Here is a 27,728-nt window from a genome sequence, read left to right as displayed (position 1 = left end):
CTGGGACTACAGGCGCCCGCCACCGCGCCCAGCTAATTTTTTGTATTTTTAGTAGAGATGGGGTTTCACCGTGTTAGCCAGGATGGTCTCGATCTCCTGACCTCGTGATCCGCCCGCCTCGGCCTCCCAAAGTGCTGGGATTACAGGCGTGAGCCACCGCGCCCGGCCCGAAAGCTGTTTCTTGAGATGGAAACTACTCCTAGTGAAGATGCTTTGAAAATTGTTGAAATATCAACAAAGGACTTAGAACATTACATAAAATTAATTGATAAATTGATAAAGCAGTGGTGGTTTGGGAGGATTGCCTCCAATCTTGAAAGAAGACCTACAGTTAGGTAAAGTGCTATCACATGGCATAGTGTCTTTCATGAAAGGAAGAGTCAATTGATGTGGCTAACTTTGTTGTTGTCTTATTTTAAGAAATTGCCACAGCCATACTGATTAGTCAGCAGCCATCAATATCAAGACAAGACCCCCCACCAGCAAAAGAATTGGACTCACTGAAAGTCTCAGTTGATGATTAGCATTTTTTTTTTTTTTTAGCAGTATAGTCCTTTTAAACTAAAGTATGTACATTTTTTTACACATAATGCTATTACACACGTAATAGTAGTGTAAATATAACTTTTATTGCACTGGGAAACAAAAAAATTTTTTGTGACCTGCTTTATTGCAATATTAACTTTATTGCAGTGGTCTGGAATTGAACCTGCAGTTTTCTGAGGTATAAGTATTGGCGAAATCATTAACCTCCTCCTCTTTTTGTGTGGTTTCTTCACCTCACAAAGGATAGCAGCCCCAATGAAAGTCATTACAGAAGGCAGAGGAAACTCCATTTTTTTCCTTTTTTTTTTTTTTTTTTAAGACTTTGCCACTGTGTGTGTGTGTGTGTGTGTGTGTGTGTGTGTGTTTACCTTATCCTAGGGGGCCTTACCACACATTTCTATTATGTGAGATCCAAATGTGATGTGGTATACACAAGAATAATTTTCACCCCATTCTTAAAACTAAAAATGATGTTTAAATCACTTTTTCTTGGGGGAAAATTCAACCCCATGGTAATTAAGCTTCACTTTTCTTGAAATTAATCTTTTTATAAATTTTATAAACTCATAAGAAATGTAATACATTTTGCTTAAGTAACTAGCATAAGCCAAAATGGCACTTCATTTTTCTTAGGCTCAGCAGATTTAATTTAATAAAGATTATAAATTGATTTTAATTAATGATGTTTACAAAATGAAAATTGACAGTGTTGAATAGTAAAGCTGCTAAAACCATAAGCCAATGCAATATGAATGAAAGTATGATTTAGACACAATTTTAAACCAGATTTTGAAAAACTTTTCTTTACTCAGTGATATGGTCAGGCTCAATTGTATGCCTGCTAGTTAGATTACTTCTTGTATAGGCTGATATATGCATAAAATTATTATTTTTGAATTTTAAATAAAATTATATTTATCTCTTTAATGTGAATTTGCCTCTTTAATGTGAAAGTTATATTTGTCTTTTGTCCTTGTTTCTTGCTGCACATATCAATTCCAGGTCAAGCATGAGATAAGCAAATCATGTTAATTTCATTTTCAACTGAAATAAGACTATTTCTGAGCTTATTCTTGTTTGCTGAATAAAAAAAGATTGTTCATATGTGTGAGAAATTGCTGCAGCATAATGTTCACTGTTTTTCTGTGAGTAGCAGGATAATCTTTTCTTCATAGAAATCTATATCTTGTCTTGGAAAGATTAGTAAAACTCATCTTTAATGTAAGACAAAACTGCAGGTCTTTTTCCTTTTTTCTCAAGTCAAATTTTCACAGTCAGAACATTCAGAAACAGGATCCCTTTTCCAGTTCTACGCTTGTGTTCAAGTGAAGGAAAATGTGTTCAGTTTTTTTCTGCAGCTCCTCCAGGTGATTTCCAACAAGACTTGAGACTTGCTGATATCCTTCCTCACTCTGAAGCCCTAACAGCAATAGAAACATTTCAAGATTTTCTTTTGTAACATGTTTTTCAACAGCTCATTTTCCTTTTAAATCCAAGAATGTTGTCCTTTGAAATAAAGAAAACCCAACCATTTTCTTCACACCTTACAGAGACTGAAAAATAAGTACTATGTAGGCTAGTTTCTAAAGCCATTAATGTTTAAATATTCAACAGAATCTAGCCTACTGTTTTCTTTAAAGGACCCATTTCAGTTCAAATACCCTATTGATAAGTTTTCCACTGCTAAGTGGATTTTTATGTGTGTGTATGTGGTAAGAGTTGTTCTTTAAATGAGTGGAATGACCTTTGTTTAATGAAGTTAACCATTTTATAACATCTTTCAGATGTTAAAACATTTTGCCCCAAGAGGTTTTGATATCAGTACTCTTAACACAGATGTTTTTTGTGTTAGTTTGGGTCTTCTGAGACACAGATGTCAAGACAAGACTTGATGCGCAGGGAATCTCCCACCCTACCCTACTACCCTCCTACATTGTCTTTTGGAGTAATCCCCATTCTAGTACTTCTACCCTGCTTGGTAGCTTGCTGGGAGAAGCCCAGAGGCAGCAAGGCCAGGGGTGGTTGCCATGGATTCCAAGGTGCGATAGATGGAGGCTGTCAAGCAGTTCTGTTCCTCATAGCAGGTTGGGTTGAAGGGATATCTGAGTAGGGTACCACTGTGGCCACTGCACCCTCCTCTTTCCTTCAGCCTTTGACATCCTTCCCTCATGTGGACACTCTTTACTGTGTTACGCACCCACAGGGATGTTGTCACTCTCTTCTGCCTTTGACCTACAGGGGCTTCTTTACTATATGGATTATTTCTCATGCTTCTTTGAGTCAAGCTTTGCCACCTTGCCCCCTTGTTGGTCTGCCTCTGTTCCTCCCCACCGCCATCCCTCACTACAGAAAGGCTCTTTTCATTCTGCTTCGACTTCCAAATTTTGGACTACCTGCCTCCCACATACACACCTAACTTGCTTGGCTCCATCTAATAGCTTTTTGACTAAATTTTTGAGGAAAAGAAGGAAGAAGAGCCATCTGGGTTTCTTACATCTGCAACTGGCTAGAATATGATTCCATTCACTGAAATAGAGAAAATAATAGGAGGATCTAAGAACAAATTTGGGCCTTACGTATGTGTGCATGTTGTGGCGAAATAGAAGTTTGGATGTTAAAATAATGAATTTGATGTGACTTTGGGACACCTTCTTGAAATTAATAGGCTCAGTAGAGGAGTCTGACTGGAGACAATAGTATGGGGAGTCATTAGCTTCTGTGTGATAGTTGAAACCCTGACTTTCAAAGAAACAACAAAGAAGGGAGGAGCTAGCGATGGAGCACAGTAACAGTGCTGCCTGAGGGATGCACTGAGGAATGTACCAAGGAAAATTAAGGGACAGGAGAGAGTTGTAAAGAGAGCTAGTGACCAACAGAGTATAGAGATACAAAAATGGCAAAAGAGTCTTTGAGATGTAACAACCAGTTTAAAATTTAGTTATTATGGAGTAAGCCCATATCACACAGGTGGTGGCATATCACACAGGGATTAAATTTAGCCAAAACAAAATATATATTATAATTCAAATAACAAAAAATATATATTGTCATATGGACTGAGGAATAGTCTTTTGCATCCTTTCCAGTAAAGATATATATGATTGACTAGCCAAGTCGATTTAAATTATTCAGTGTACATCCATAAAACTTTATGAATTACTTTCTGCATATATGATGACACTTGCCAGTATTGCCCATTTTGTGTTGATTTTGCTAATGTACATTACCAAGGAGCTTTTCATCAAATTTTGCAGTCCCTGAAAGATTTTTATCTTTAAAGTTACAAATGTGATTTCTCAGCTGCAGTATAGAATATATGGAACCAGAAATACTCAGAAACAATAATTGTTTTCGAAGTATTGATCTTTTTAGTCACATAGTTGTTTTTTACATGCTGTGCTGAAAATAACAAGAAATTTGATACAGAGGGAAAAATGATTTCTTATGACTTAGTAGACAATTTACAAATATGTGTTAAGATATTAGGATATATGTCCTACCAGTTTCAATACAGAGTACAACTTTAAAAAATGTATTTAAAGTAATTGACGTTGTGTTTGTGACCTGGCTTGAAGTTCTTCTTTGGTGAAGAGCATGCTTAGTACATGATTGTCTTTAAAAAGATTTGATAATTATTTACTCAGTAAACAAATGTTTTGAGTGCCTTATGGGTCAGGCATTTTTGTGGGTGCTGGAGATAATAGTGATGAAAAACAAAAGTCCCTTTTCCTTATAGAACTTAAATTCTAGTGTGGGAAGGCAGATAGTACAGAAATAAATTGATGGATGGACAGATGGATAGGTAGGTATTTACTAAATAGTAGGTACTATTTCTGCTTTTATATAGTGCTGTGGAAATGAGTAAAGCCAGGACAAAGGAAAAGAAAAGGTGATGCTGGTGGGTATTATTTTAAGTTGCGTGGTTAGAGAAAATATCATTGAATAGGGGACATTTGAACAGAGTCCTCTATGAAGGAAGTAAAAGAAATAAAAAGGGGAATAGCTAGCACAAAGACTCTGAGGTTGCAGCACACTTTACCCCTCAAGAAAGAACGGTGACAGAAAGGGTGGAACAAAGTGGGTTCACAGTGGTGGGGATGTATGTAGATGATAGAAGGACCAACAGGCAACCATAAAAGACATTGGCTTTTACTCTGAGTGAAATGGGAAGCTCTTAGTGGGTGCTGAGCAGTGGAGTAATAAGATAAAACTTATTTCATCATGCATTTCAGGTACTTACTCCTAATCATAGTAATTAATAAATTATTAATTTGGGGTATAGAAAGTTCATATATGAAGTGGAGGGTGTTGGCTCTTTTAAGAATTCAGTGAAAATCCTAAACTTCTTGCAGAAAGTGATTCCAGGCTTTGAGTTATTCTTCCTGATGATCAGTACAGTTGGTTTACTTTCTTGTTATCTTTGTCCTAAAGCTTCTTAAATCACTTTGTAGCTCAAGCCTAATGGATTATACCTGCCCATGTAAATTCTGAAAATGTTAATGTTGCCTAGTGATTCAGAGTCTTTAGTAATTTGCTTAAACTACTTCTTGTTTTATTGGTATAAACTGTATTCCTCAGTGTCTACTATGATTTCGAAGTTAGTATTTGCCTTGGAATTTTCCTTTGAAGCTGGCAACTCTAGTTCAATATAAGACAGGCTCTCAGAGCTCCATTTATTTAACAACTGTATCTGTGCCCACTTTTTTCCTTTAAGCAGCCTAGAATAAGCATTTCAAATGGTTTTGAATTATCAAAGGTCTTTTTGAAAAACAAGGTTATTGAGAAAATGTTTAAAAAGTTCATGAGAAAGTTGTCTAAAATACCCCCCCTTCCCCAAGGTAGGCCTGAAATGCCACTAAATCAAAAAAGCATAGTCACTGAAAGTTACCCTGTATTTTCTAGGACTTGGGGAAAGTCATGGAGTAGCTCTGCTTTCTCTAAATAACCTATTTTAAATTTTTTTGAAGAGCAAAATTATTATACCTCTTTTTCATCCAGAATGGAGCTGACTGTAGGCATCTTTTTAAAGTACCTATTGGTCAAGACCTCTCTGGACTTTCCACTGCCTTGAAAGACACTGCCAGAAGAATGTTGTTCCCCACACTTAAAAAAAGGAAAAGTAATATTCTTTTCTCCAGCCATTATTTTATGCAAAGTCCAACTTTATTTTATCTGAGCTATCTGAACTTTCAATTTATTTGAAACATTTATTGATTAATATCTATAATGGAGCTTTTAATTTCTCTGATCATTTATCCTTTGTTAGGTTAGCAGAACTGTAACAACACAGTCACTTTCACAGCCACGAATGATACTTTCATAGTCATTTGTGGACATGTACTGTGCAGAGTGTCACAAAGTTTGAGCCACCTGACAAACCTATTTCCAGTTGAGATCTACAGGGTGATGCTCTGCCTTCTTGTTGCAGCTCTCATACCATAAACAAATGTCATTTTCATGGTCCATGAGGAAAAAGCATTTTCCTCATTTTGGTGCTTTTTGTTAGTGATTGTGCAGTTTAGAATGGCCCCCAAACATAGTCCTGAGGTTCTGTTTAATGTTCCGAAGTGCGGGAAGGCTGTAATTTGCCTTAAAGGTAAACTAATGTGTATTAAATAAACTTAATTCAGGCATTAGTTATAATGCTGTTGACCATGAGTTCAATGCTAATGAATCAATCTATATTAAAGATATATTTAGACAGAAACACGCATAAAAAAGGTTATGCATTGATCAGTTGGCAACAATGTTGTGACCAGAGGCTTGTGAGAACCGTATTTCCCCTAGGAGCAATGGCTCAGTATTTGTTAATTCAGTGGTTGCAGCAATTTTATAGAACACAATTACTGTGAATGCGAATCAACTGTATTTGATTAACGGTGGTGATTTATAGGGACTTTAGATACCAGAAATGTTTCATAATTCCCTTTCTCTGAAACCATTGTTTTAATATGTTTAATTGCATGCATGCAGAGTTGTGATGTTAAACATAATTTTACTGTGGGTTCTGGTCAAAAAAGATGAAATGTCATTGGTTAACTTGAAAGAGACACTATTCTAAACATTATCCTCCAGAAAATTGACATGTACAGGAAGCATATTGAATGCTCAGCAAATAATTTGTTTTAGAGTAATAATCTTTGAGTATTGTAGTGATTCTAGTTTTGGAAAAGAAGGCAGTATCAGTGTTAGAGAATAATATTCTTTCAGGATTTTATGTAGTTACTTTAAGGTGCATGAAAGAAGACTCAGTTGGGTGTTAAATTCTTGTCCCTGCTTTACTTGAAGCTAGTAATCTTGAGAAATTTACTAAATCATTTTGAGCCTTGATTACCTTGCCTGCAAAGTGAGGAACATTTTCAATTTAAAATTTTATTTCTTTTATTAGTATTCTTCCTGACCTTGAATCATTTCTATTCCCATCATGTCCAGTTGCCAAGAAAACCATGCAACTTAATGTTGTTTATTAGCCATTAGATTTTATTTTACTGAACTCAAGTTGAGTCACGTCAGTTACCGATAAAATAATAAGTTATATATTAATATTTGATATATCTTGACATTTTGTATTATGGTAAGAAGAAATAAAAGACCTTCCTCAAATTTTAGGATATGGGCTTCTGTTTGTTGAAGTTTGTGTTTTATGATACACTGTTGTAAATCATACTAAAGGTTTTCTCTGAAAAAGACTAGAATTGACAGTACTTCATTTGTTAGCAGTTCCAAGTTTTAGATCACGGGTGCATAATTTCTTGTGTGTGCACAATATGTTGGCATTATTTTATCTGACTTCAAAGATGTCCATATAGATACCAGCAAAGGATAAAATGTAAGAATGAATATCATGAAAAGATGCTGTATCAGATAAAATTCTAGAGCCTAGGTTAAAAAACATAAAGGTAAACATGCTTGATATAAATTGAGAAATATGATAAAAAGAAATGTTTAAAGCATTAGTAATACCACTGCCTAAGATGCAGTTTATTTTGAAATGTTGTCTTCTGGTCTTCATACAGTTTAAAAATCATACTATAATCATAATTTCCAGCATTTTCCCCTTAGCATAATATATTATAACATCTATATTTTTAAAAATATTTTATGAACATCATGTTTAGGGATTACACCATATATATCCCATCTCATAGATTCCTTTATATTGAACATCTGGATTTTTATTTTTATTTACATTTATTTTTATCTTTATTTTTTGCTTTTGTGGATAAACTGCAGTGAGCATCCTCTGTATAATTTTTTTTTTCTGTTTTAGGATTACTTCCTTAGGATAGATTGCCAGAAGTGGAGTTACTGGGTCAGAGGGTATGAACTTACGAACTTTTTTTTTAAATAAATTTTTTGTTTATTTTCTGTCCAGTCATTTGTAAAAAAATTAAAATAATAATGATTATAATTTTTACCTGCTAGAAAACTGTGTCTGAAGGCAAGATTCTGTGATCAGAAAAGTTTGGGAAATACCCAGGGTAAAAAGCCTTTTAATCTGATTTACCTCAGTATTTCCGAAATTTAACTGAACACTGAAAATTTTTTTTTGATACACTTCTTAAAATTTTGTGGAAGTTTTACATAGGATATAGTCTATGAACTACTGATGTAAAATTAAAATTGTTTTATTTGCTTGAAATATTATGTTTTGTTGGTCAAAGGAATTAAACTATAAATCTTCATGCTAAAAATTATTAAAAGGGATTAATGTTTACTTTGGTTTTTGTGCATGTCTTTATAAAGTGTTATAACTTTTAAAATTGAAATGTTCTATATTGTTTACTAAAGAATATTTTAATGCCTTGGTGGCATCAATACTTTTTTGCAATCATTAATGATATTTAGAATGTAGACAAATAACATGAAAGTAGAACATAATATAGATTGTACAAATCTTGTTTTTTCTCCTATTTTCCCCTGCAGAATGTGAAAACCTTTGCATCTTCTGATAGTCTAGCCAAGGTCCAAGAAGTAGCAAGCTGGCTTTTGGAAATGAATCAGGAACTGCTCTCTGTGGGCAGCAAAAGACGACGAACTGGAGGCTCTCTGAGAGGTAACCCTTCCTCAAGCCAGGTAGATGAAGAACAGATGAATCGTGTGGTAGAGGAGGAACAGCAACAGCAACTCAGACAACAAGAGGAGGAGCACACTGCAAGGAATGGTGAAGTTGTTGGAGTAGAACCTAGACCTGGAGGCCAAAATGATTCCCAGCAAGGACAATTGGAAGAAAACAATAATAGATTTATTTCGGTAGATGAGGACTCCTCAGGAAACCAAGAAGAACAAGAGGAAGATGAAGAACATGCTGGTGAACAAGATGAGGAGGATGAGGAGGAGGAGGAGGAGATGGACCAGGAGAGTGATGATTTTGATCAGTCTGATGATAGTAGCAGAGAAGATGAACATACACATACTAACAGTGTCACAAACTCCAGTAGTATTGTGGACCTGCCCGTTCACCAACTCTCCTCCCCATTCTATACAAAAACAACAAAAGTGAGTATATTCAATATATTGTTAACCTGAGAAACTTTACATACCTATTTTAGTTGTAATGAAACTTTCCTCACAGTCTTTGTATTACTAAAAATTAATCTTAAGATATGTAATAATAAAACGAACTAGTTTTTTGTCTTACAGAAGGTAATGAAAAGTATTACAAGTAGAAATACTGATAATGGGACAATCTGAGTACAAATGGAGGGAAAGTAATTCAGCCTATTACTATGAAAAATTATTAACATCAAATGTTCGTCTAAACCTTGCGTCCCGGGCAGGGATTAGTAGCTTGTGTGGGGTGTAGAGGTTTCGGGTAAAACATGATTTGTGTAAATCAAGTAATGAAGAAACTTGTTATTTACAAAATGCAGCTGCTGGAGTGGGCTGTCTATTTACAAGTGTCACTCTAAGGCATAAATTACTCAAAAGTTGCCTCAAATTAGTTCTAGTTATTTATCATTTGAGAATTAGAAATAATGAATATTCATGTAGAGTAGACTTAACCAGTTAAACTATATTTTGGAAAGGAACATTTTAACTTGAATAATAGCTTACGTGTTTTATAGACATTAAAATAATGTCTGTGGTAGTTCATCCTCTTACTCCTACTTGCTTATTTCTTACATTTTACAGTGATTTTAGGCCATAAACAATATACAAACTGATTTAACATCATATCGTTTAACCTAACTTGACTTGGAATGAAGTATCTTACACACTTGGATTAATAATATTTGAAATGCTAAATCATGTTTTACATCTGCTTGTAAAACCTTAACTTTCTAAAATGTATTTGGCCGTAGTTTACCTAGCCTGTCTGCAAGTCAGATTTTATTTAGCTGGCATGATCTAAGAAGGATGTGACATCAAGTAGTGATTTTTCATCCATTGTACCATCCCTGTCTCAAGATGTTGAAGCAGTAGCTTTGGATCTTAGCCAGATGGCTTTACTGCTAACAACTGTAGCACCGCTTTGTTAAGGCTCAGACCTTTTATAGTGTCATTCCTCCCTTCTATCCCCCTAGTCTTGATCCTCTTCTTCAAGCTTACTATATCAAAAGGGAGTTTCAACATCTCTTTTTTTCCTGAGGGTTCAGTTAGAGGAATAGGGGTTTAATACTTAAGGTCCAATTGCCCTAACTTATTTCAGAAAGAGATTCAATCAAAACTAAGCCTTGTGGAACAATGCAGAGTTATTGCTGATTTCTGCTACACTTTAAATTAAAAGCAGAAAAAGCTAGTTAGACAAAACATTATCTTTTTCCAAAAGGAAAAGTCATCCTTATATTCTGTAGGAAACCTTCCAGTTCACAAGTTTGACAGGTGCTTTATCTTTTCTTTACCTTCAAGATGTAAAATTTTGTGTATGATGATTACCTCTTTAAAAACGAAGTATACTGAATTTGTTAGTTTTTTTCTAGTGATTCTGAATCATAAATAACAATTATTGTCCTGTATATATAAGATAACAAGAATGGACTGGGCTCTAACCATAGCATGGATAGATGTGTGTATGCATTTATATATATACACATGTACAGTATAGATGTGTATATGCATTTATTATATAAGTGTGTATGTATACTTTTTGATATATTGTTGATCATGAGATGATCTGCCTTCACAAGTATGGCATGAAGAATACAAAGTTATTTGATTGCCAGGACAGTGATACCCTTCTACAAGTAAGATTTCAGTCTGAAATTTTTCTAAATGTTTTCCTTTTTGTTCATTCCTGAAACCCTTCTGCCAGAGTATTCCCAGAGCACTTTCAACAGCATTAAAAAAAGTCACTTAGTACTGCTTCATCTAAAAAGAAAATGTCAGTATTCTCCGTGTATACATGTTTTAATACAATAAATAGAAGCTCTCACTAGTTCAAGTACTTTATTTTGGAAGAGCTTTAAATTCTTGATCATTATAAAGTTAAGACACTTCTACAGATGTTACCCTAGACCATAGTTTCATTCAAGTCTTAAACTTTGACTTTTGAGAGTAGAGACATAAGAAATGAAATCCCATTTTTAAATGTTAACATAGGATTAGCTTTCTACAAATTTTACTTAGGATACCTTTCAAGTTTTATTTTTTGGCATTCTCATAAACCCTGTGGATAGCTAGACTGAATTTTATCCATCATCCCTAAATATGCTGCATAAGCAAATATGATATTAATGAGAAAAAAAGATTTTTAATTCTTTCTTGCGTTGCTTTATTCTTTGAAAGCATTTTGAAAACTGTCAAAACTCTGAGGACAGTTTTTTCCCCCCTTGTCACTAAAGGTTTGTTTTTTTGGGAGCCTTATGGCAAGCAATATATGTTAAAAATTCCATATTGTCTTAATGTTAAAAGTCAAGGGAAGTGGTAGTCAAGAATTGCTATTTATTAAGCTCACACTGTTTGAAAGATCCTATGACAGATACATAAACAAAAGTTACAGAGAGGCCGAACGATCCACCCCAGATTACACTAAGTGATGAGAGATTTTAATCCTGATTTGCCTAATTGCAAAAAACCCCTTTCTCTTTCCACGTGCTATGCTGCCCCCTATGGTAGAATTTGACAAACATCACTGAACAAGATTTCCAACATAGTCAAAAAGACTCTGGCGTGTGATGATTTTCTAATACTATGTCCCATTAGAAGTGATCAGAGCTACCCTATAGAAAGGACAGAGAGCTCAGTTAACTACTTTTCTTTGTGGCACATAACAAAACATTATTGAAGATTTTACAGCTCAAGGCTAAAGTAATCAGGAACAAATGACGCTGTTAAAAAATTTGATAGAGATCATACTCTCTCAAATCCATAAAACATGCTTTTAAAGCAGAGGTTGTGTGCTGGCTATTCCTCTAAATTTGACTAGCCTGTAAATTCTAGAGTCAGCTTGCTTCTCTAGATATAAATGACTGTCACTTCAGTTTTAACCCCCTTTGTCAACATCCTTATCATATTTTTTTTAAAAAACTTGTTTTCTGAAGAGATGCCCAGCTCATATTGAAGAATCTTTGACATATTTTATGCAGAGTATCAACTAATTTTCTACTGACACGAAAAACAAATGAGATGATTATTAGGCCAGATCTGGTATCCTGATCTTTTGATGAAGAGAAGTGTGTTTGAGCACTAATTTCTGATGCTTCCATGTCTATCGTAGTGGCTTCCACCTGTTCTCTTCTCACATAACTTCCTTACCTCAAATTAGTCTATTTTTTTCCCATCTTGATTGTTAGATTCCTCCTAGTAATTAAACCGTTTTTATCCATTTGCCTCAAATAAGAAATAAATGTTTATCAGAAAATACATATATATAAAAGATAGCCGGGTGTGGTTATCACTGGCTCACACCTGTGATCCCAGCACTTTGGGAGGCTGAGGTGGGCAGGTTGCTTGAGACCAGCCTGGGCAACATGGCAAAACCCTGTCTCTACAAAAAATACAAAAATTCGCTGAGTGTGATGGCATGCGCCTGTGGTTCCAGCTACTTTGGGGGCTGAGGTTGGAGGATCATTTGGGCCCAGGAGGTTGAGGCTGCAGTGATCTGGGCTACAGAGCAAGACCCTGTTTCAGAATAAATAAATAGAGGGTCGGGGGAGGTGTGGAGAAGCATCTAGTGTATTGGAGTTTAGAGGCGTAAGACCCTTTCTTGTCTATAAGTTCTGAACAATAGAGGAATCAGTTAATAGGATCATTAACCAATCAGGGTATCTGGTCTGCCATTCTCCAACCACCTCCTAGGACCAGAGCTGCTGAGCAGCTTTGTAGGATAATGTGGCTAACATTGGAAATATAACAGGGCTCTAAGTTACACTCTTGTAGAGTTCTAGAGAATGATAGCTTCTTCAGAAAGTCCCTGGTCTAGTCTACCTGCAAGACAAATAACTTAAGTTCAAATTCTGTTTGGTATAGACATGTCCAGAGAGCAAAAAATGCTATTTAAGGCAGTCATCTTGAACAACATCCACTAGTAAACATGGCCCAGTGAATAGCCACATCCCCTACCTTTGTGAAGGAGGAAAAATGAAACATTGACTCAGCCTAGTTTAGCCCAATTTTAAACATATGGGGAGGATAATGGAAATGGGAGAAATGGGGACAAGGGGTGAGTTGGGTTTTCCCCTAACATATTAGAGTGATAAGAACTTTTCACATCTGAGTTTGAATTCTGATTATGCCACTTACTATATAACCATGTGTATATAATCTCAGTGAACCTATTACTTTATCTGTAAAATAAAGACTAATGCCTACCTCTCAAGGGTTTTGTAAGGATTAAGTGAAATAATTTATGTAAAACAAGTAGCATAGTGCCTGGGACACTCAGATATTTTACAGATATAGGCCTTGTGACCTCATTTTTTCTGTCTCCTGTGCCTTTCCCCAAGTCCCACGAAATACACTTCATTCCCCACAGCGGGTTGTCAATCTCTATATATATGTTATATGACCTTCAGCATTCAGTCATCATATTACCCTCTAGTGTAAAAAGTAGAGAAATAAATTCTTTTAAAAAGGTACACAGGAGGATTAGAAGAATACTATAATAAGCTAGGCCCATCTTCAATAAAAATAGACATAAATTTTGAAGCTGGTGCTACCCACAGATCTCCCTAGTTGATAAAATATGTACCCTTTCCTTTCATTAAAGTCAGTTTCTCTAGACTTTCTTTAACTAAAGCTTCTGTATTTTTAAATGCTTTAATGAATCTTCCATATGGATGCCAAAATGAATTTTAGCTCATGGTTAATTTCTAATTAATGCTTGTTAATATAGTTTTAAATGTATTTGTTAGTATTATTTTAAACCATAATAGCTCTAAATGTTAGTGATAAACTGTATCTCATTCACTGCAGGTAATGACAGTTACTATTATTAATTATTTAAGAGATGGGGCCTTGCTGTGTTGCCCAGGCTGACCTTGAACCCCTGGGCATAAGAGATCCTCCTGTATAGCCGGGACTGCAGGCGTGGACCACCGTGCCCAGCTCAAGAAGTGTTTTAATTATGGGGTTTCATTGTAGACTAAAGAATAATCTTCACACCAAACGGGCCATTTTAAAATTGTTTTATAGCATTCCATTGATTAGTTCTTTATACAGATGATAAACTTCACTGAAGTATACACAAATATCACAAATAGTTATCTTCAAAATGCTACCAAAGAAAATTGTTTCATATGTGTATTATAATGATCTGATCCATTTTTAATGTTGTTTTTGTTGGTGGTAGGGAAGACAGTATGAAGAAAAGGGATATAGGAATATATCATGATGAATATTGTTTTCACTTTGGTAGTTAACTCCAAAATTATTTCTCAAGCTCCGATCATTCACCCTAGCCACAGTTTTGCATTTCTAGCTGTCTGTTGGGCATCATCATCTGAGTGGTCCACTGAAAACTAAAACTACTGTTTCTTTCCCCAAACCAAGTTTTTATTTTCCTCCCCAGGTGTTCTTTTCCCTCTCAATAGTCCCGTCTTCTGGTCAGTGGATAGAAAAGTGGCTTGACTTTTTCTTATCATCTGAGTCTGGGCCTGCTGAATAATTTAACAGACTTGATCACTTAGTCTCTCTTTTTCTTACCCGCCAGGCATTTGTAAGATAAAAATTGGACGGTCAGTGTTTAAAAACGTTAAGAGCATTTTTGCTTGGGCTTCTGTTTGCATCAGGCTATAATGCCACGTCCTTGACAATGAGTTGGCAGTATGAATAATTGGATGAGTTTTTTAAAAATGAATTTTTAGCTCTGTATAGATAATAACCTCAATACAGATAACTGGTGCCCCATTTCCCACTGATAAAGCCAAACCTAAATGAGAATGTTTGAAGTCTTCCAATATCTTACCATAGTTTCTACCTGGTTTCATCTCCTTTCCTCTCTACTTGTTTTGAATGGTACTCCTTCCCATCAGCCAGATCCTTCAAATCAAAGTCCAAATCTCCTATCTTAATACCTTCCTAGATTTAGAAAATCTAATTCTTTTGAACCTGTTCTTGCTTCTCTTCATGGTGCAGTTCATTTGGTATTACCTGGTGACATTTTTGGTAAGCTTTGTCTTAAGTTAACATATAATTCTTCACTTTTTTGAGCAGTAGAAATTTGGTAAATTTGTTTTCATTCCTAATTCAGGTTGAGAATTGAAGACTGGCAAACTGTAATGTGAACAGTTGTCATTTCACCTCTTTTTTTTTTTTTTTAAGACAAGGTCTTGCTTTGTTGCCCAGGCTGGATGGAGTGCAGTGGCATAATCATGGCTCACTGCAACCTCCACCTCCCAGGCTTAAGCAATTCTCCCACCTCAGCCTCCCAAGTAACTGGGACCACCCGTGGCACCACCACGCTTGGCTAATTTTTGAATTATCTGTAGAGACAAGGTCTTACTGTGTTGCCCACCCTGGTCTCAAACTCCTGGGCTCTAGTGATCTTCCTGCCTGGGCCTCCCAAAGTGCTGGGATTATAGATATGAGCCACCATGCCCCAGCCTCATTTCACCTCTTAAGATGTACCTAAGCTAGACTAGAAATTGTAAATGGGCACATCATTAAAATTGAGTTTAAGACTCAGGTATTCAGTATATGTACAGATCGTTACATTGAGACTGCCCTGAGGAGAAGTTAAAAATCCCACTTTAGGAATCATTTTGCTAACATGCAGAAATCAGTTGAAGGCAATTCATACAGCCATTAAACATCATGTTTGAAAGAATATTTAATAACAGGAAATGCTTAAAAATATTTTATTTAAAATGTAGGATTCAAAACTGTATACAGTATGATCTTAATTATGAAGCAAACATACATTTTTGTATATATGTGTGTGTGTATATATACACACATATATACATATGCAAAGAAAAAGATCAGAAGAAATTGTACCAAATGTTAGGAATTATCTCTGAATGTGGTTGAATAAAAGGTTACTTTTTCTTAAACACATTTTATAATTTCTCCATTTTGTTATAACAAGCATATATGCCTCTTTATTAGAAAAATAACTCTCTGCTGGAAACCAGTTATTATTCTGTGTAGTCTTTTTTGATGACTTACATGGTGTGTAATGCTCCTAATGGAGGATTGGATAAAAATATGTTCCTCACAAGAAATGTCGTTATATCATGATCTCTGCATGAGAATGCAGCTGAATATAGTGGAAACCTTCCCCATTCCCAACTCTCCATTTCATAGTGGAAAGAGCACAGAACTCTTTAAGTCCTAGTGTAACTGATTCTTCACATCTCTAGGGCTCAGGTGTTACCCTGGCAATTTTCTAAGATCAACTTAACACATTATTAGAAGAGTAATAGCATAGTAGTATCTTTTCTTGTTTTGAAGATATTTATTTAATATTGTTTTCTTTGAAGGGTTCTTTAGCCTTGATAGCACTTTTGCCTCTCTCTAAACATGAATATTTTTCATATAAAAACCTTTCTCTGAGCAATTTCAGAGTCTGTTTTTGAAAATGGGTGCCCCCAACCCCCAGGCCATGGACCAGTACCAGTCTGTGGCCTGTTAGGAACTGGGCCTCACAGCAGGAGGCGAGTGGTGGGTGAGTGAGCATTACCACCTGTGCTCCGCCTCGTGTCAGATCAGCTGTGGCATTAGATTCTAATAGGAGCACGAACCCTATTGTGAACTGCGCTTGCGAGAGATCTAGGTCGTATGCTCCTTCCGAGAGTCTAATGCCTGATGATCTGAGGTGGAACGGTTTCATCCCAAACCATCCCCCCAACTTCCCCCGTCCATGGAAAAATTGTCTTTCATGAAACCTGTCCCTGTCCCTGGTGCCAAAAAGGTTGGTGACTACTGTTTTAAAACACAATTCTTTTTTTTTTTTTTTTTTTTTTTTGAGACGGAGTCTGGCTGTGTTGCCCAGGCTGGAGTGCAGTGGTGCAATCTCAGCTCACTGCAGCCTCCACCTTCCAGGTTCAAGCGATTATCCTGCCTCAGCCTCCTGAGTAACTGGGATTACAGGTGTTTGCCACCACACCCAGCTAATTTTTGTATTTTTAGTAGAGACAGGGTTTCACCATGTTGGCCAGGCTGGCCTTGAACTCCTGACCTCAAGTGATCCACCTGCCTTGGCCTCTCAAAGTGCTGGGATTACAGGCATGAGCCATCATGCCTGGCCTTAAAACATAATTCTAAAGTGGCCACTGCTTTATGAAGAAATCATCAGTGCTTTCCCTTCCCTCCCTTCCCCTATTCCCAACTCCCCATTTCATCAAACTAATTACATATTTAACATGTTAAGGGTTTTTAGTCCTAATTTTAAGTCTCCTAAGATGGACCCCAAATTGGAGTGGACCTTTGAGATCACCAAGGCCAAACCTGTGCCCAGTGGCTTTACCAACAGACTTGAACTTACAAATGAGGTCATTACAAAGGAATACTGCAATATGAAGTATCTTCATAGTTTTAGACGTTATTTATGTTAGGGTTCTTTATTTTATGTTGACATCTCTGACTTTGCTTTGGTCCTTTTTCTTCTACCTAGAGCAGTGACAGCTCTTTTCATAGGAGAAGATTGCTGCCATATTCATCTGTGATCTTCTCCAGACTGAATGCCTTCCATGTGTTCCCAGAATGTGTATATATACTTATATTTTTTCTCATTTATCTTAACAGTCCTAATATGTCATTTCCAATCTTTAACCCCATAATGGAGATGAGAAATATGTGAAGAGAGGTTAAGTAATTAATCTTGTATCAGTCAGCTGGTAAATAGTGGAGTTGGGATTGGAACTCAGATCTTATTCTGGGTCCAGGTTGTACTTTTGTTAACATTTGGAAATTGAGTTAAACAATATTAGTAATTTTGGGATGAGTGGGCTGTGATGAAATAACCTGTAAAGCTACTGCCCTAACATTTATTTTCATGTCCCCAAATGTTGCCTCAACTAAATCTCTGTTACTGTGGTATATTTATTGTGACTCATCGTATTAAGTTTGTTTTTCTCCCTCTCATTTAAGCCCTTTGATTTCTTATTTTATGGCCTAATAATATTTATTGTGTTATCAGGTACCCTGATAACGTAATTATTAGTCAACAAAGAATTAGTGTGTAAATTTTTACATAATACTTATCAGTCATTGACCACATGGATATATATTTTGTGTAGCTGGAGTCAGTGTGTATACTTCTTTTATATTCCTGATTCTTTCAGTTATTATAATAATAATAGTCTTATTATTATTTGGTAACCTGTTTGAACAGTTGACTTGTTCAGCCCCTCAAAGGGAATTTCCCCCACTCCCCTCAGCTTCACTGAGACATGACCCATTAACATGAATTATTTCTATATTCCTTCACCTAGTATTTCATATGTATCTTTTTTCTTCTATCCCTCCAATCTGGTAAGAAGAATACACTCGTCCTTTACAAGGAAACCTTGTCTTTGAATTATTGATCCTTGAGGTCTGCGAAATGTTTTTTGGAGACTTCCTGCATTAGCCATTCTGTCTTTTTAAATTAACAAGCTTTAATTTTTAGAGTAGTTTTAGATTCACAGCAAAGTTGAATGAGAGGCCTAGAGAGTTCCCATATGCCCCCGGTGCACACATGTACAGCTTCCCCCTTACCAGAGTAGTACATTTGTTATAGTCAGTGAATCTACATTGTCATATCATTATCCAGAATCCATAGTTTCCACCAAGGTCTCACTCTTGGTGTTGTGCACTCTGTGGGTGTGGACAAATGTGTATTGACATGCATCTACCAATGTAGTACCATAGAGAATGGTTTCACTACCTTAAAAGTCCTGTGTTCTGCCTATTAATCCCTTTCTTCCCCAGCCTCTCATCGCCACTGATCCTTTCACCGTCTCCATAGTTTTGCTTTTTCCAGAATGTCATATAGTTGGAATTATACAGTATGTAGCCTTTCAGATTGGCCTCTTTCACTTACATAATATGCATTTTTCCTTCATGTATATTTATAGCTTGATAGCTCATTTCCTTCTAGCACTGAATAATATTCCATTGTTTGGATATACCGCAGTTTATCCACTTCCCTAGTGAAAGACATCTTGATTGCTTCCACATATTGGCAATTATGAATATAGCTGCTTGTGAAAATCTGTGTGCAGGATTTTGCATGGACTAAGTTTTTAACTCCTTTGTGTAAATGCCAAGGAGTATGATTCCCGGATTGTAAGTTAACAGTATGTTTAATTTTGTAAGAAACTGCCAAATGGCTTCCAAAGTGGCTATATCATTTTGCATTCCCACCAGCAGTGAATGAGAGTTCCTATGGCTCCACATCTTCGTGGCATATGGTGTTGTCAGTGTTCTGAATTTTGACCATTCTAATAGGTGTGTATGGTATCTCTTTGTTACAATTTGCACTTCCCTAGTGATATATGATGTTGACCATATTTTCCTGTGCTTACTTCCCATTTGTAAATCTTCCTTGGTGAGGTGTCTGTCCAGATCTTTTGTCCATGTTTTAGTCAGGTTGTTCTCTTACTGTTGTATATTTTGGATAACAATCGTTTATCCCATGTGCATTTTGCAAATACTTTCTTCCAGTCTGTGGCTTGTGTTCTTATTTTCCTGACAGTGTCTTTCAGAGAGCAGACATTCCTCGTTTAGTAGAGTCCAGCTTATGAATTATTTCTTTCATGTATCATGCTGTTAGTATTGTATTGTTGTATCTAAAATGTCATTTCTGGCTGGGTGCCATGGCTCATACCTATAATCCCAGCACTTTGGCAGGCTGAGGTGGGAGGATCGCTTGAGCCCAGGAGTTTGAGACCAGCCTGGGCAACATAGTGAGATCTCCTCCTTAAAAAAAAAAAAAAAAAAAAAAAAAAGCACAAAATTAGATAGGCGTGGTGGTGCATTCCTGTGATCTTAGCAACCCGAAAGGCTGAGGTTGGAGGATTGGTTGAGCCTGGGACGTCAAGGATGCAGTGAGCTGAGATCATACCACTCTACCCCAGGCAAAAAGTCATTTCTATACCCAAGGCCATTTAGGTTTTCTCTTATGTTATCTTCTAAGAGTTTTATAGTTTTGCACTTTACATTTATGTCTATGATCCATTTTGAGTTAACTTTGTAAAAGGTGTAAGGCCTTTGTTTAGATTCATTTATTTGCATGTGGATGTTCAGTGGTTCAGCACCATTTGCAGAAAAGACTAGCTTTTCTCCATTGTACTGCCTTTGTTCCATTGTCAAAGATCACTGTACCATATTCTGGTCTCTCTATTCTGTTCCATTCATCTGCTCTTAATTCTTTTACCAATACCACACTGTCTTGGTTACTTTAGCTTGATAGTAAGCCTTGAAGTTGGATAGTGTCTATCTCCCAGCTTCGTTCCTCTCCTTCAGTATCGTTTTGGCTCTTCTGGGTCTTTTGCCTGTCCATATAAGTTTTAGAATCAGTTTGTCGATGTCTGTTACTTGCTGGGATTTTGATTGGTATTGCTTTGAAACTGTAGATCAGATTGGCAAGGACTGACATCTTGACAATATTGAGTCTTCCTGTACAAGAACATGGAATATATCTCCATTTATTTAGTTCTTCTTTGATGTTTTTTTATCAGAGTTTTATAGTTTTCATTATGTAGATCTTATACATATTTTATTAGATTCATCCCTAAATATTTTATTTCAGGGGCTGCTAATGTAAATGATACTGTATTTGTCATTTCAGATTTCACTTTTTCATTGCTGGTGTATAGGAAAATAATTGACTTTATATATATTAATCTTATATCTTGCAACCTTGCTATAATTGCTTTTTTTTGGTCAGTTTTTTAGGATTTTCTATGTAGAGGGTCATGTCATCTGCCAAAAAAGACAGTGTTATTTCCTCTTAATCTCTTTATGTTTTACTTCCTTTTCTTGTCTTTGTGCTTTAACTAGGACTTCCCCTACGATGTTGAAAAGCAGTGGTTAAAGAGGACATTCTTGCCTTGTGTCTGATCTTAGTAGGACAGCTTTGAGTTTCCATCCTTAAGTGTGATGTTAGCTGTAGGCTTTTTATAGGTAGTCTTTATCAAGTTGAGAAAGTTCCTCCCCTCTATTCCTAGTTTGCTAAGAGTCCTTCTATCTTACTTCTTAATGGTTTAGTAGATGACTCTGTGGTACTTTGAAGGTTGTTTGCAGAATTTCCATGCCATAGGCAATTTACCTTTCCTTGACATTTGAAGGATTGATGTTGGTGCCAAGTATAGGATCTTCACAGAGTCCTCCTGTAGCTTCTAAAGGTTTAGCTTGAAAATGTTAATTGCTTAACGCTAGCAAATGAGTGAAAAAGCTGGGGATAAATTTTGTATCTTGCTCATATTTCAGTTCCCACCTCTCCCCTGATAAAACCCCAATATATAAACAGTAAATGTAAGGTTTATATATTTTAAACATATAACAAATGTAAGTTCCTTTTGGAATTATTTCACCAACTTTAAACAGTATTATCAATTTTTCAAACATTTGGCCAGTGGTTACAATTTTATGAATCTTATTAATGAGATTCTTTTCTGCTTGTGGGTCTACTTTTACTTTGATTCTTGTCCTGAAATCTCAGTTCTATCTTTGGCCTCTCTTCTGAGAGACATAATTTTGTGTATTTAATTAATCTCTATTTTCTATAAATTAACATGATAAAAAGAATCAAGTTGGATGGATCAGAAGTAGAATAGAGAGAAAAGAAAATATGGTTAGGGAATTGAGATTAGGTATGTTTAAATACTTAGTTTGTAGACACGACCCCGTTCTTTTGTTTTTTCTTTGAAATTTGCCTTAGATTCAGTATTGTCTAGTTCTTAATTTGGAAATGCTATTTTTTTTCATTTAGCCTTACAGTTATTTGTGGGAAAAAATTTAAGAACATTTCAGAATTCTTTCACTTGATATTCTAATATGGATAGTAATTCAAAAGAAAGCACAAAGATGTAAAATCACAAAAGATATAAAATATTTAGGTTTTTGTAGAAATCATATGTTAGTATGTTTAGCATACGTAGAAAATTTTATAAAGCATTTTTTTTTTTTTTTTTTTTTACTATGAAACATCATATCAAAAGCACACAATTCCTTAAGAATTTATCTGTTTCTTCACTGAACACTAGAGGGCCATATAGCACCTTATAGATAGAGCTGCTTTCCATGTATTTAAATATATTTAGTATGTGCTTGTCTTTCCTACTTTGTGTGTTAGTATAGTATGTCTTGCTCAGAATTTGGAGTATACACTGAAGAGTAATTATGTACACTGTCAATATGTGGGATACCTAGGGTTTTTGTTTTTGCTTTTTCTTTTAACAAGCAACTAGCATTTTGCTACTTAGTAACAACAAAAAGTGATAAAAGAGTGAATCTTGGGATAAACGTATGTGCAGACTTACTATGCTTTGGAAGTATAAGTATGCTTTTAGAAAATTTCTCAAGTATCTCAACATATACGTGTAAAAAGAATAGGCCTCTCATTGTTATTTGCTCTGGGACTTCTTGGCATGTATGTGAGAAAAGAATTATCTCTCCACAGAAGCTACTTCCCTGTCTAAATGTCATCTTGTATTAGCACAGAAAGTAATATTGTGGGGTATAACCACCTAATCATCCTGGAGTAAAGAATATTTGAACAACTGATTTAATCTTCTTCAATTTTTTTTTTTTTTTTTTTGGCTGCTTAGGGTAAAGAAATGAGAAATACAACTTATAGGAACTTAAATAGGTAATGTCAATGTGTGAAGAGAGTCACGAATAGCCAGTAAGACTGTTCAGGCTCTTACGAACTACATAAGATATGCCTTCCCCAAAAGGTGTTAATATTCTGTTAAAAGAATAAAAATATGAGGCAAGAGGATGGTTAGAGCCCAGGAGTTTGAGGCTGCAGTGATAGTACTACAGTACTCTAGCCTGGGTGACAGAGTGAGACTCTGTCTTTAGAAATATCAAGAAAAGAAAAAGAAAAACATTGTGCTGGCTCCAAAAAACTGACTTTGAGCTACATATGACCCATGGACGGTATACTTTTGGATCTTTGATAGCTTCTAGAGAAGAAGTTCAAGATCTAAGTAGGGCCTTGGCTAAATTTTAATTTCTTCCTTAGATATACTTTAGACAGCACTTTTCATTATTAATTTCTGTGTTATGTTTTGGGGGGGGCAGAAATAGGGACATTCTCGTTAGCTACTATTTACACTGTCTTTTGATGAAGGAAGATTAGTATGATGAACTTAGAGGAAACACACTGTTTACACCTACAGGAGAAAATAAAAGAGGGTCATGTGAAAGAGAAGGAACAATAATTCACTTAAAGACTTAAAAGAATCTCGTCTTTTAAGTCTCTCCTCCTTTGATTTGCCAATTATAATACCTTAAATTATTTCTTCAAATTAGTTACTATAATGGAGTGACAAAACTTTGATCTTTAGTTCTAAATTTTACTGAGATGTTAGTCCTCTTGAATATTGATGAACTTACTATTATTTTAAAGTCACCGCTATGATAAACGGTATTCTCTAACTGATAATATTTCTTATGCCTTAGTGGTGTGTTTGCTAGCTTTCTGTATCACTGCCATTTTCTGAAAACCACATTTATTGGCAGATTGACATGAGCTTAGGTAATTGAAGGCTGAGCTTGAATTCTGATCCTTTTGCACAGGTAATGAAATGAGTTATTGTTAATATAGGTGGTGCATGTTGAACTGTTAAATGGTCAAGAAGGTAAATCAAATAAAAAGATCAGTATCTGGATATGTTGAAAAACACACGGACTCCTTCTTTGAGTGGCAGAGATAATAGATGCTATTGATGGATTGAAGACATCCATTATTGTGTCTTTAACACGTGTTTGGAGAAAACACTGGCTTACTAGTTAAAACTTGATTCATTTAATGGTATTATTGAGCACTCAAAGAATTGCCATTATTTTTCTAAGATATGCCATAATTTAATAGTAGCTCTTGTAGGGAGGGGTTGGGGAAGGACGATGTTGGGAGTAGATTACTATGCTAAATGCATATATTCATTGTAAGTTGCATTACATTTTAAAAGGGTTAATGGGAGGGGGCAAGTACAGAATTGAGGGTATGTAGTATTTTGTAAAGGGTAAGAGATCACTTTTATCCACCCAGAAGTCAGAGGTTTCGAAAAAGCAGGTTAGTATGAATATGAATACTAGAGATGTTTCTAGAATATCATACACCTGTATTGTAACTAATTTCCATCAATGATTTATTTACTAACCTGGAATGATTTTCAAGCAGAAAACCCTCTGGACCATAGGGTCCAGAAGGTTAATTGATATGAATGAAATGGACTAAATATAAGAGCCAGGGAGCTAAAACTTCTCTAAAAAGAGGGTCTTGATATTGCCATGTTTTTGAATTTTTCAAAATTCATTGGAATTTCAGATTTTCAGATGATTATTTCTTAATCTTTAAAATATATTGGTGTCCAAATTTTGCAAAAGCACTTCCGTGGGTTGATTTGACCCATAGACCACCCGTTTTTCACTAGACATCATGTAGGGAAAAGAATGGACTATTATTCTTGAACTGAATAACTGAAACTGGAATAAATGCAAGGAAAGATGTTCTTTGGCACTTCTGTAGAAATGTTTATCACCCATTGCAAAATTATGATATTTTGCCTCCAGTGCTGATCCATTAATGGGAATTGGGTTGTTTGGAGTGGTAGTGCGGCATATGCATAGCACTGTAAGTGCTTTAGCCGGTGACCTACAGACTTTTCCTTATGAATCTGGTATACTGATTTTAGGTATTAAACTGCCAAATGAATTGACCTCATTTTGAAGAAATGAGTATCCAACTTCCACAAGGAACTTGAGATTTGAAGTGGTCTATATGTAGGAAAAATACATATAATAAAGTGACAAAGTGTACATGAAAATCAGAACCAGGGACAATACTGGAGTAGAATATGAGGGCGAGGTCATGAGAAGAGGTAAGGAATGAGTTATGATGAGCTGGAGAAAGCTAGTAATAGCATATAGGTTGTCCACTCTTAAGTGTCTGCACCAGTGTTTTTCAAAGTGTTACCTTGGACCAGCTGCATCAGAAGCATCTGGAGTGCTTTTTAAAAATAACAGATTTCTGGGTTACTCTCCAGAGCTACTTAACTAAACTCCAGGGTCGGGATGTGCATTTTTAATAAGCTCTCAAATGATTTTCATGTAAACTGAAGTTTGCAAAACACTGGTGTGTAGTTTGGTGTCTCTGCTGCCCTGTGATAAAATTAAGATGATGTACTGAGTCCTCAGGGGAAGAGAAAATATGTCACACACACACACACTTATGCACACCCATGCATCTTTCCTAATGTTATATAAAAGGAATTTCCCACATAGGGCTTCCTGAGTGACTCAGTAGATCATGTCCTCAACAGTATATCTGTAACAAATGCATTAATGCTTGTGAATAGTGGTAGAGTGTGATCTCTAAGGTCAAAACTATGGGGGAATTTTCAAATGCTAGCTGTGTCACTTCATGGCAGTTTGACCTTGTACAAACCGTTAACCTTGTAGAGTTTCTTAGGGACGGTAGTAGTATCTACCACATAGTGTTATTGAGAGGATTCAGTGAGGTAATGTAGGCAAAGTACTCAGGACAATGACTGGCATATAGCAAATCCTTAATGAGCATTTGCTATTATATTTTATAAGGTTAATTATTGTAATGTTACAAGTTTATGCTATAACTAACTAGTTCAGGCTGGGAGGAATGCTATGCAAAATATTTTTAGTTCCAAAGATACTCTTTTGGGTGGGTTGAAACTATTCCATTGACTTTTGCCTACATTATTATGGCTTTTAGCATAGAGTTCAGCTGTTTGATATTGCACATTTTGTTACTGCTAACTATGAAGCACTCTTGATCCCTGACAGGTATTTTTTCCCTAATTGGTTGTTAATGCTGAGCTTAGAAGGAATTTGTAAAAGAACTTAGAAGTCAATTTTGGTAATCTTAGAGCTTTGAGTACTCATATGAAAATGTTCAGAAGAGAGGAAAAGGCAAGTTTTATTCTTAGTAATGATACTTGGGTGTTCTTGAACTGAATAGCTGAAACTGGAATAAATGCAAGGGAAGATGTTCTTTGGCACTTCTATAGAAATTCTAGAATTACTGCTTGATACTACAGAACATATCTAAGTTTTTCACCGTGAAGAGATGATTATAAACAAATGAAGCAATCACTATGAATGGAACAATAGTTTTGGGTAGGTTAAAATTATCTTTAGGATACATTTTAGAGAATACTTTGTAAATTATTGGGATAACTTCTAGCTGTATCTGACATAGGATATTAACTTCATTCCTTGTAATAAGTATTGTCAGGGTAGCATCTTGCATATAAACTTTAACCTCTAATTATATGAAATGCAGGAAGAATGATGATTGTTTTCATAGATCAGGCTTAAAAATGATGTTTAAAATTTTTTTGTATCTTTCCCCCTCCCCAGAAAAGGGTCTATTTTATTCAAACGTACGTTGTCCTTCTGTCAGTTGGTTTTTGCTGATGCAAAAGGTAGTTTCTCTGCTTTAGAAATAGCAGTTGCTTTTAGGAGATGCATTACTTGGTTAGTTTCCATGGCAGTTTTTGGTTATTGAAATCAGATGCAAATGAGGAATGGAAGTATGAAGAAGGTACCGGTGAATTTGAGGAGTAAGTGCCAACAGTTATTCATTTGCTTAGCTACACAGATGTTGGTTCTATTAATATAAATCTACATTATAAGTTTAATTTTCTAGAATGCATTGTTTGTACTTTACCGATATGCTGCCATCTGTCTTAGGGTTTAATGAGTGAAAAATATACTGAGGTACCTCTGTAGTGTTTATCACGTGTTTCAGTTTTGGGGTTTATTCATCATCATTTTACTCTGTTACTTGGTATAGAAAAGAAAATTAAAACATTAAGACAGAATCATTATTCTCTATCAGTTAGATTATCACTAATCTTACATTATATTTTAATTATATTTTTGTGCTTCTTTACTCAGAAGGGAACAGAATAGAGATTACAAAATGGTACCTCGTGTAGTAGGTATTTAAGTCTTTTTCTTTTCATCATGACAGCTTACCATTGAATGTATTTTTAAAACACATTTAAATTTGTTGCCAACATTGGAAAATCTTGAGAGTTCACATAAAAATATTGATTTTTTTCACCTTCTTTTGAAAATATGGAACAAATGGCCTTGCTGGGCCTGGGTACTTACATGACAACATCACTTGTACCTTCTAAAAGGGCTTTTCAGGTCTTAAACCCAATTTGTTTTTCTCCTTTATTATGCTTGCCTTATTTGTCATCTGAGTTTGCTTGAAGTATAGACAAAAGCATGATTTTAGGAAATCCAAAAGTGAGTTTGATTTTTCTTTTCTTGGTCATAACGTCAAATGACTTTAGATGTAAATTCAAGCCAAAGTAATATGCAACTTTTTAAAAAGTTTTATTATGAAAATAGAAACTTGCTAAGGCCTCATTTCCATTGAGTATCAAGGTGGAAAATTGTCACCCAAAATTTCGCCATCCTCAAGATGATCACTTACGTTTTCATTTTGAATCACCTGTTATCCTTTCCATTCCTGTTACATTGTAAAATTAACACTCCCACTAGGATGACTATAAACCAACTTAGAGCTCCTTGTTTTATAAGATGTCTTGGTTATCCATTGTCACCTGACCAATCACAGTCAAAGCTTTGTGGAT

The 27,728-nt window shown here is 35.5% G+C and overlaps 1 protein-coding gene across 7 annotated transcripts in view; it reads left to right on the top strand.

Annotated features, from left to right (window-relative positions):
* FBXW7 (F-box and WD repeat domain containing 7) overlaps positions 1-27,728 on the top strand; it is a 224,941-nt gene that overhangs the window by 113,897 nt on the left and 83,316 nt on the right. For 4 of the 7 annotated variants that reach the window (XM_032148323.2, XM_032148321.2, XM_058436824.1 and 1 more), the window contains exon 2: positions 8,473-9,045. In XM_032148323.2, the coding sequence (XP_032004214.1) occupies positions 8,542-9,045 (504 nt within the window). In that variant the 5' untranslated portion in view covers positions 8,473-8,541. Of the gene's footprint in view, positions 1-7,816; positions 7,867-8,472; positions 9,046-27,728 lie in introns of those variants that run through there. The other 3 variants (XM_058436825.1, XM_032148312.2, XM_032148331.2) reach the window with 2 other exon arrangements.

The sequence above is a fragment of the Hylobates moloch genome, unplaced genomic scaffold, assembly GCF_009828535.3.
Source record: "Hylobates moloch isolate HMO894 unplaced genomic scaffold, HMol_V3 SCAFFOLD_3, whole genome shotgun sequence".
Taxonomy (NCBI): Eukaryota; Metazoa; Chordata; class Mammalia; order Primates; family Hylobatidae; genus Hylobates; species Hylobates moloch.
This window is presented reverse-complemented; position numbering and strand designations above follow the sequence as displayed.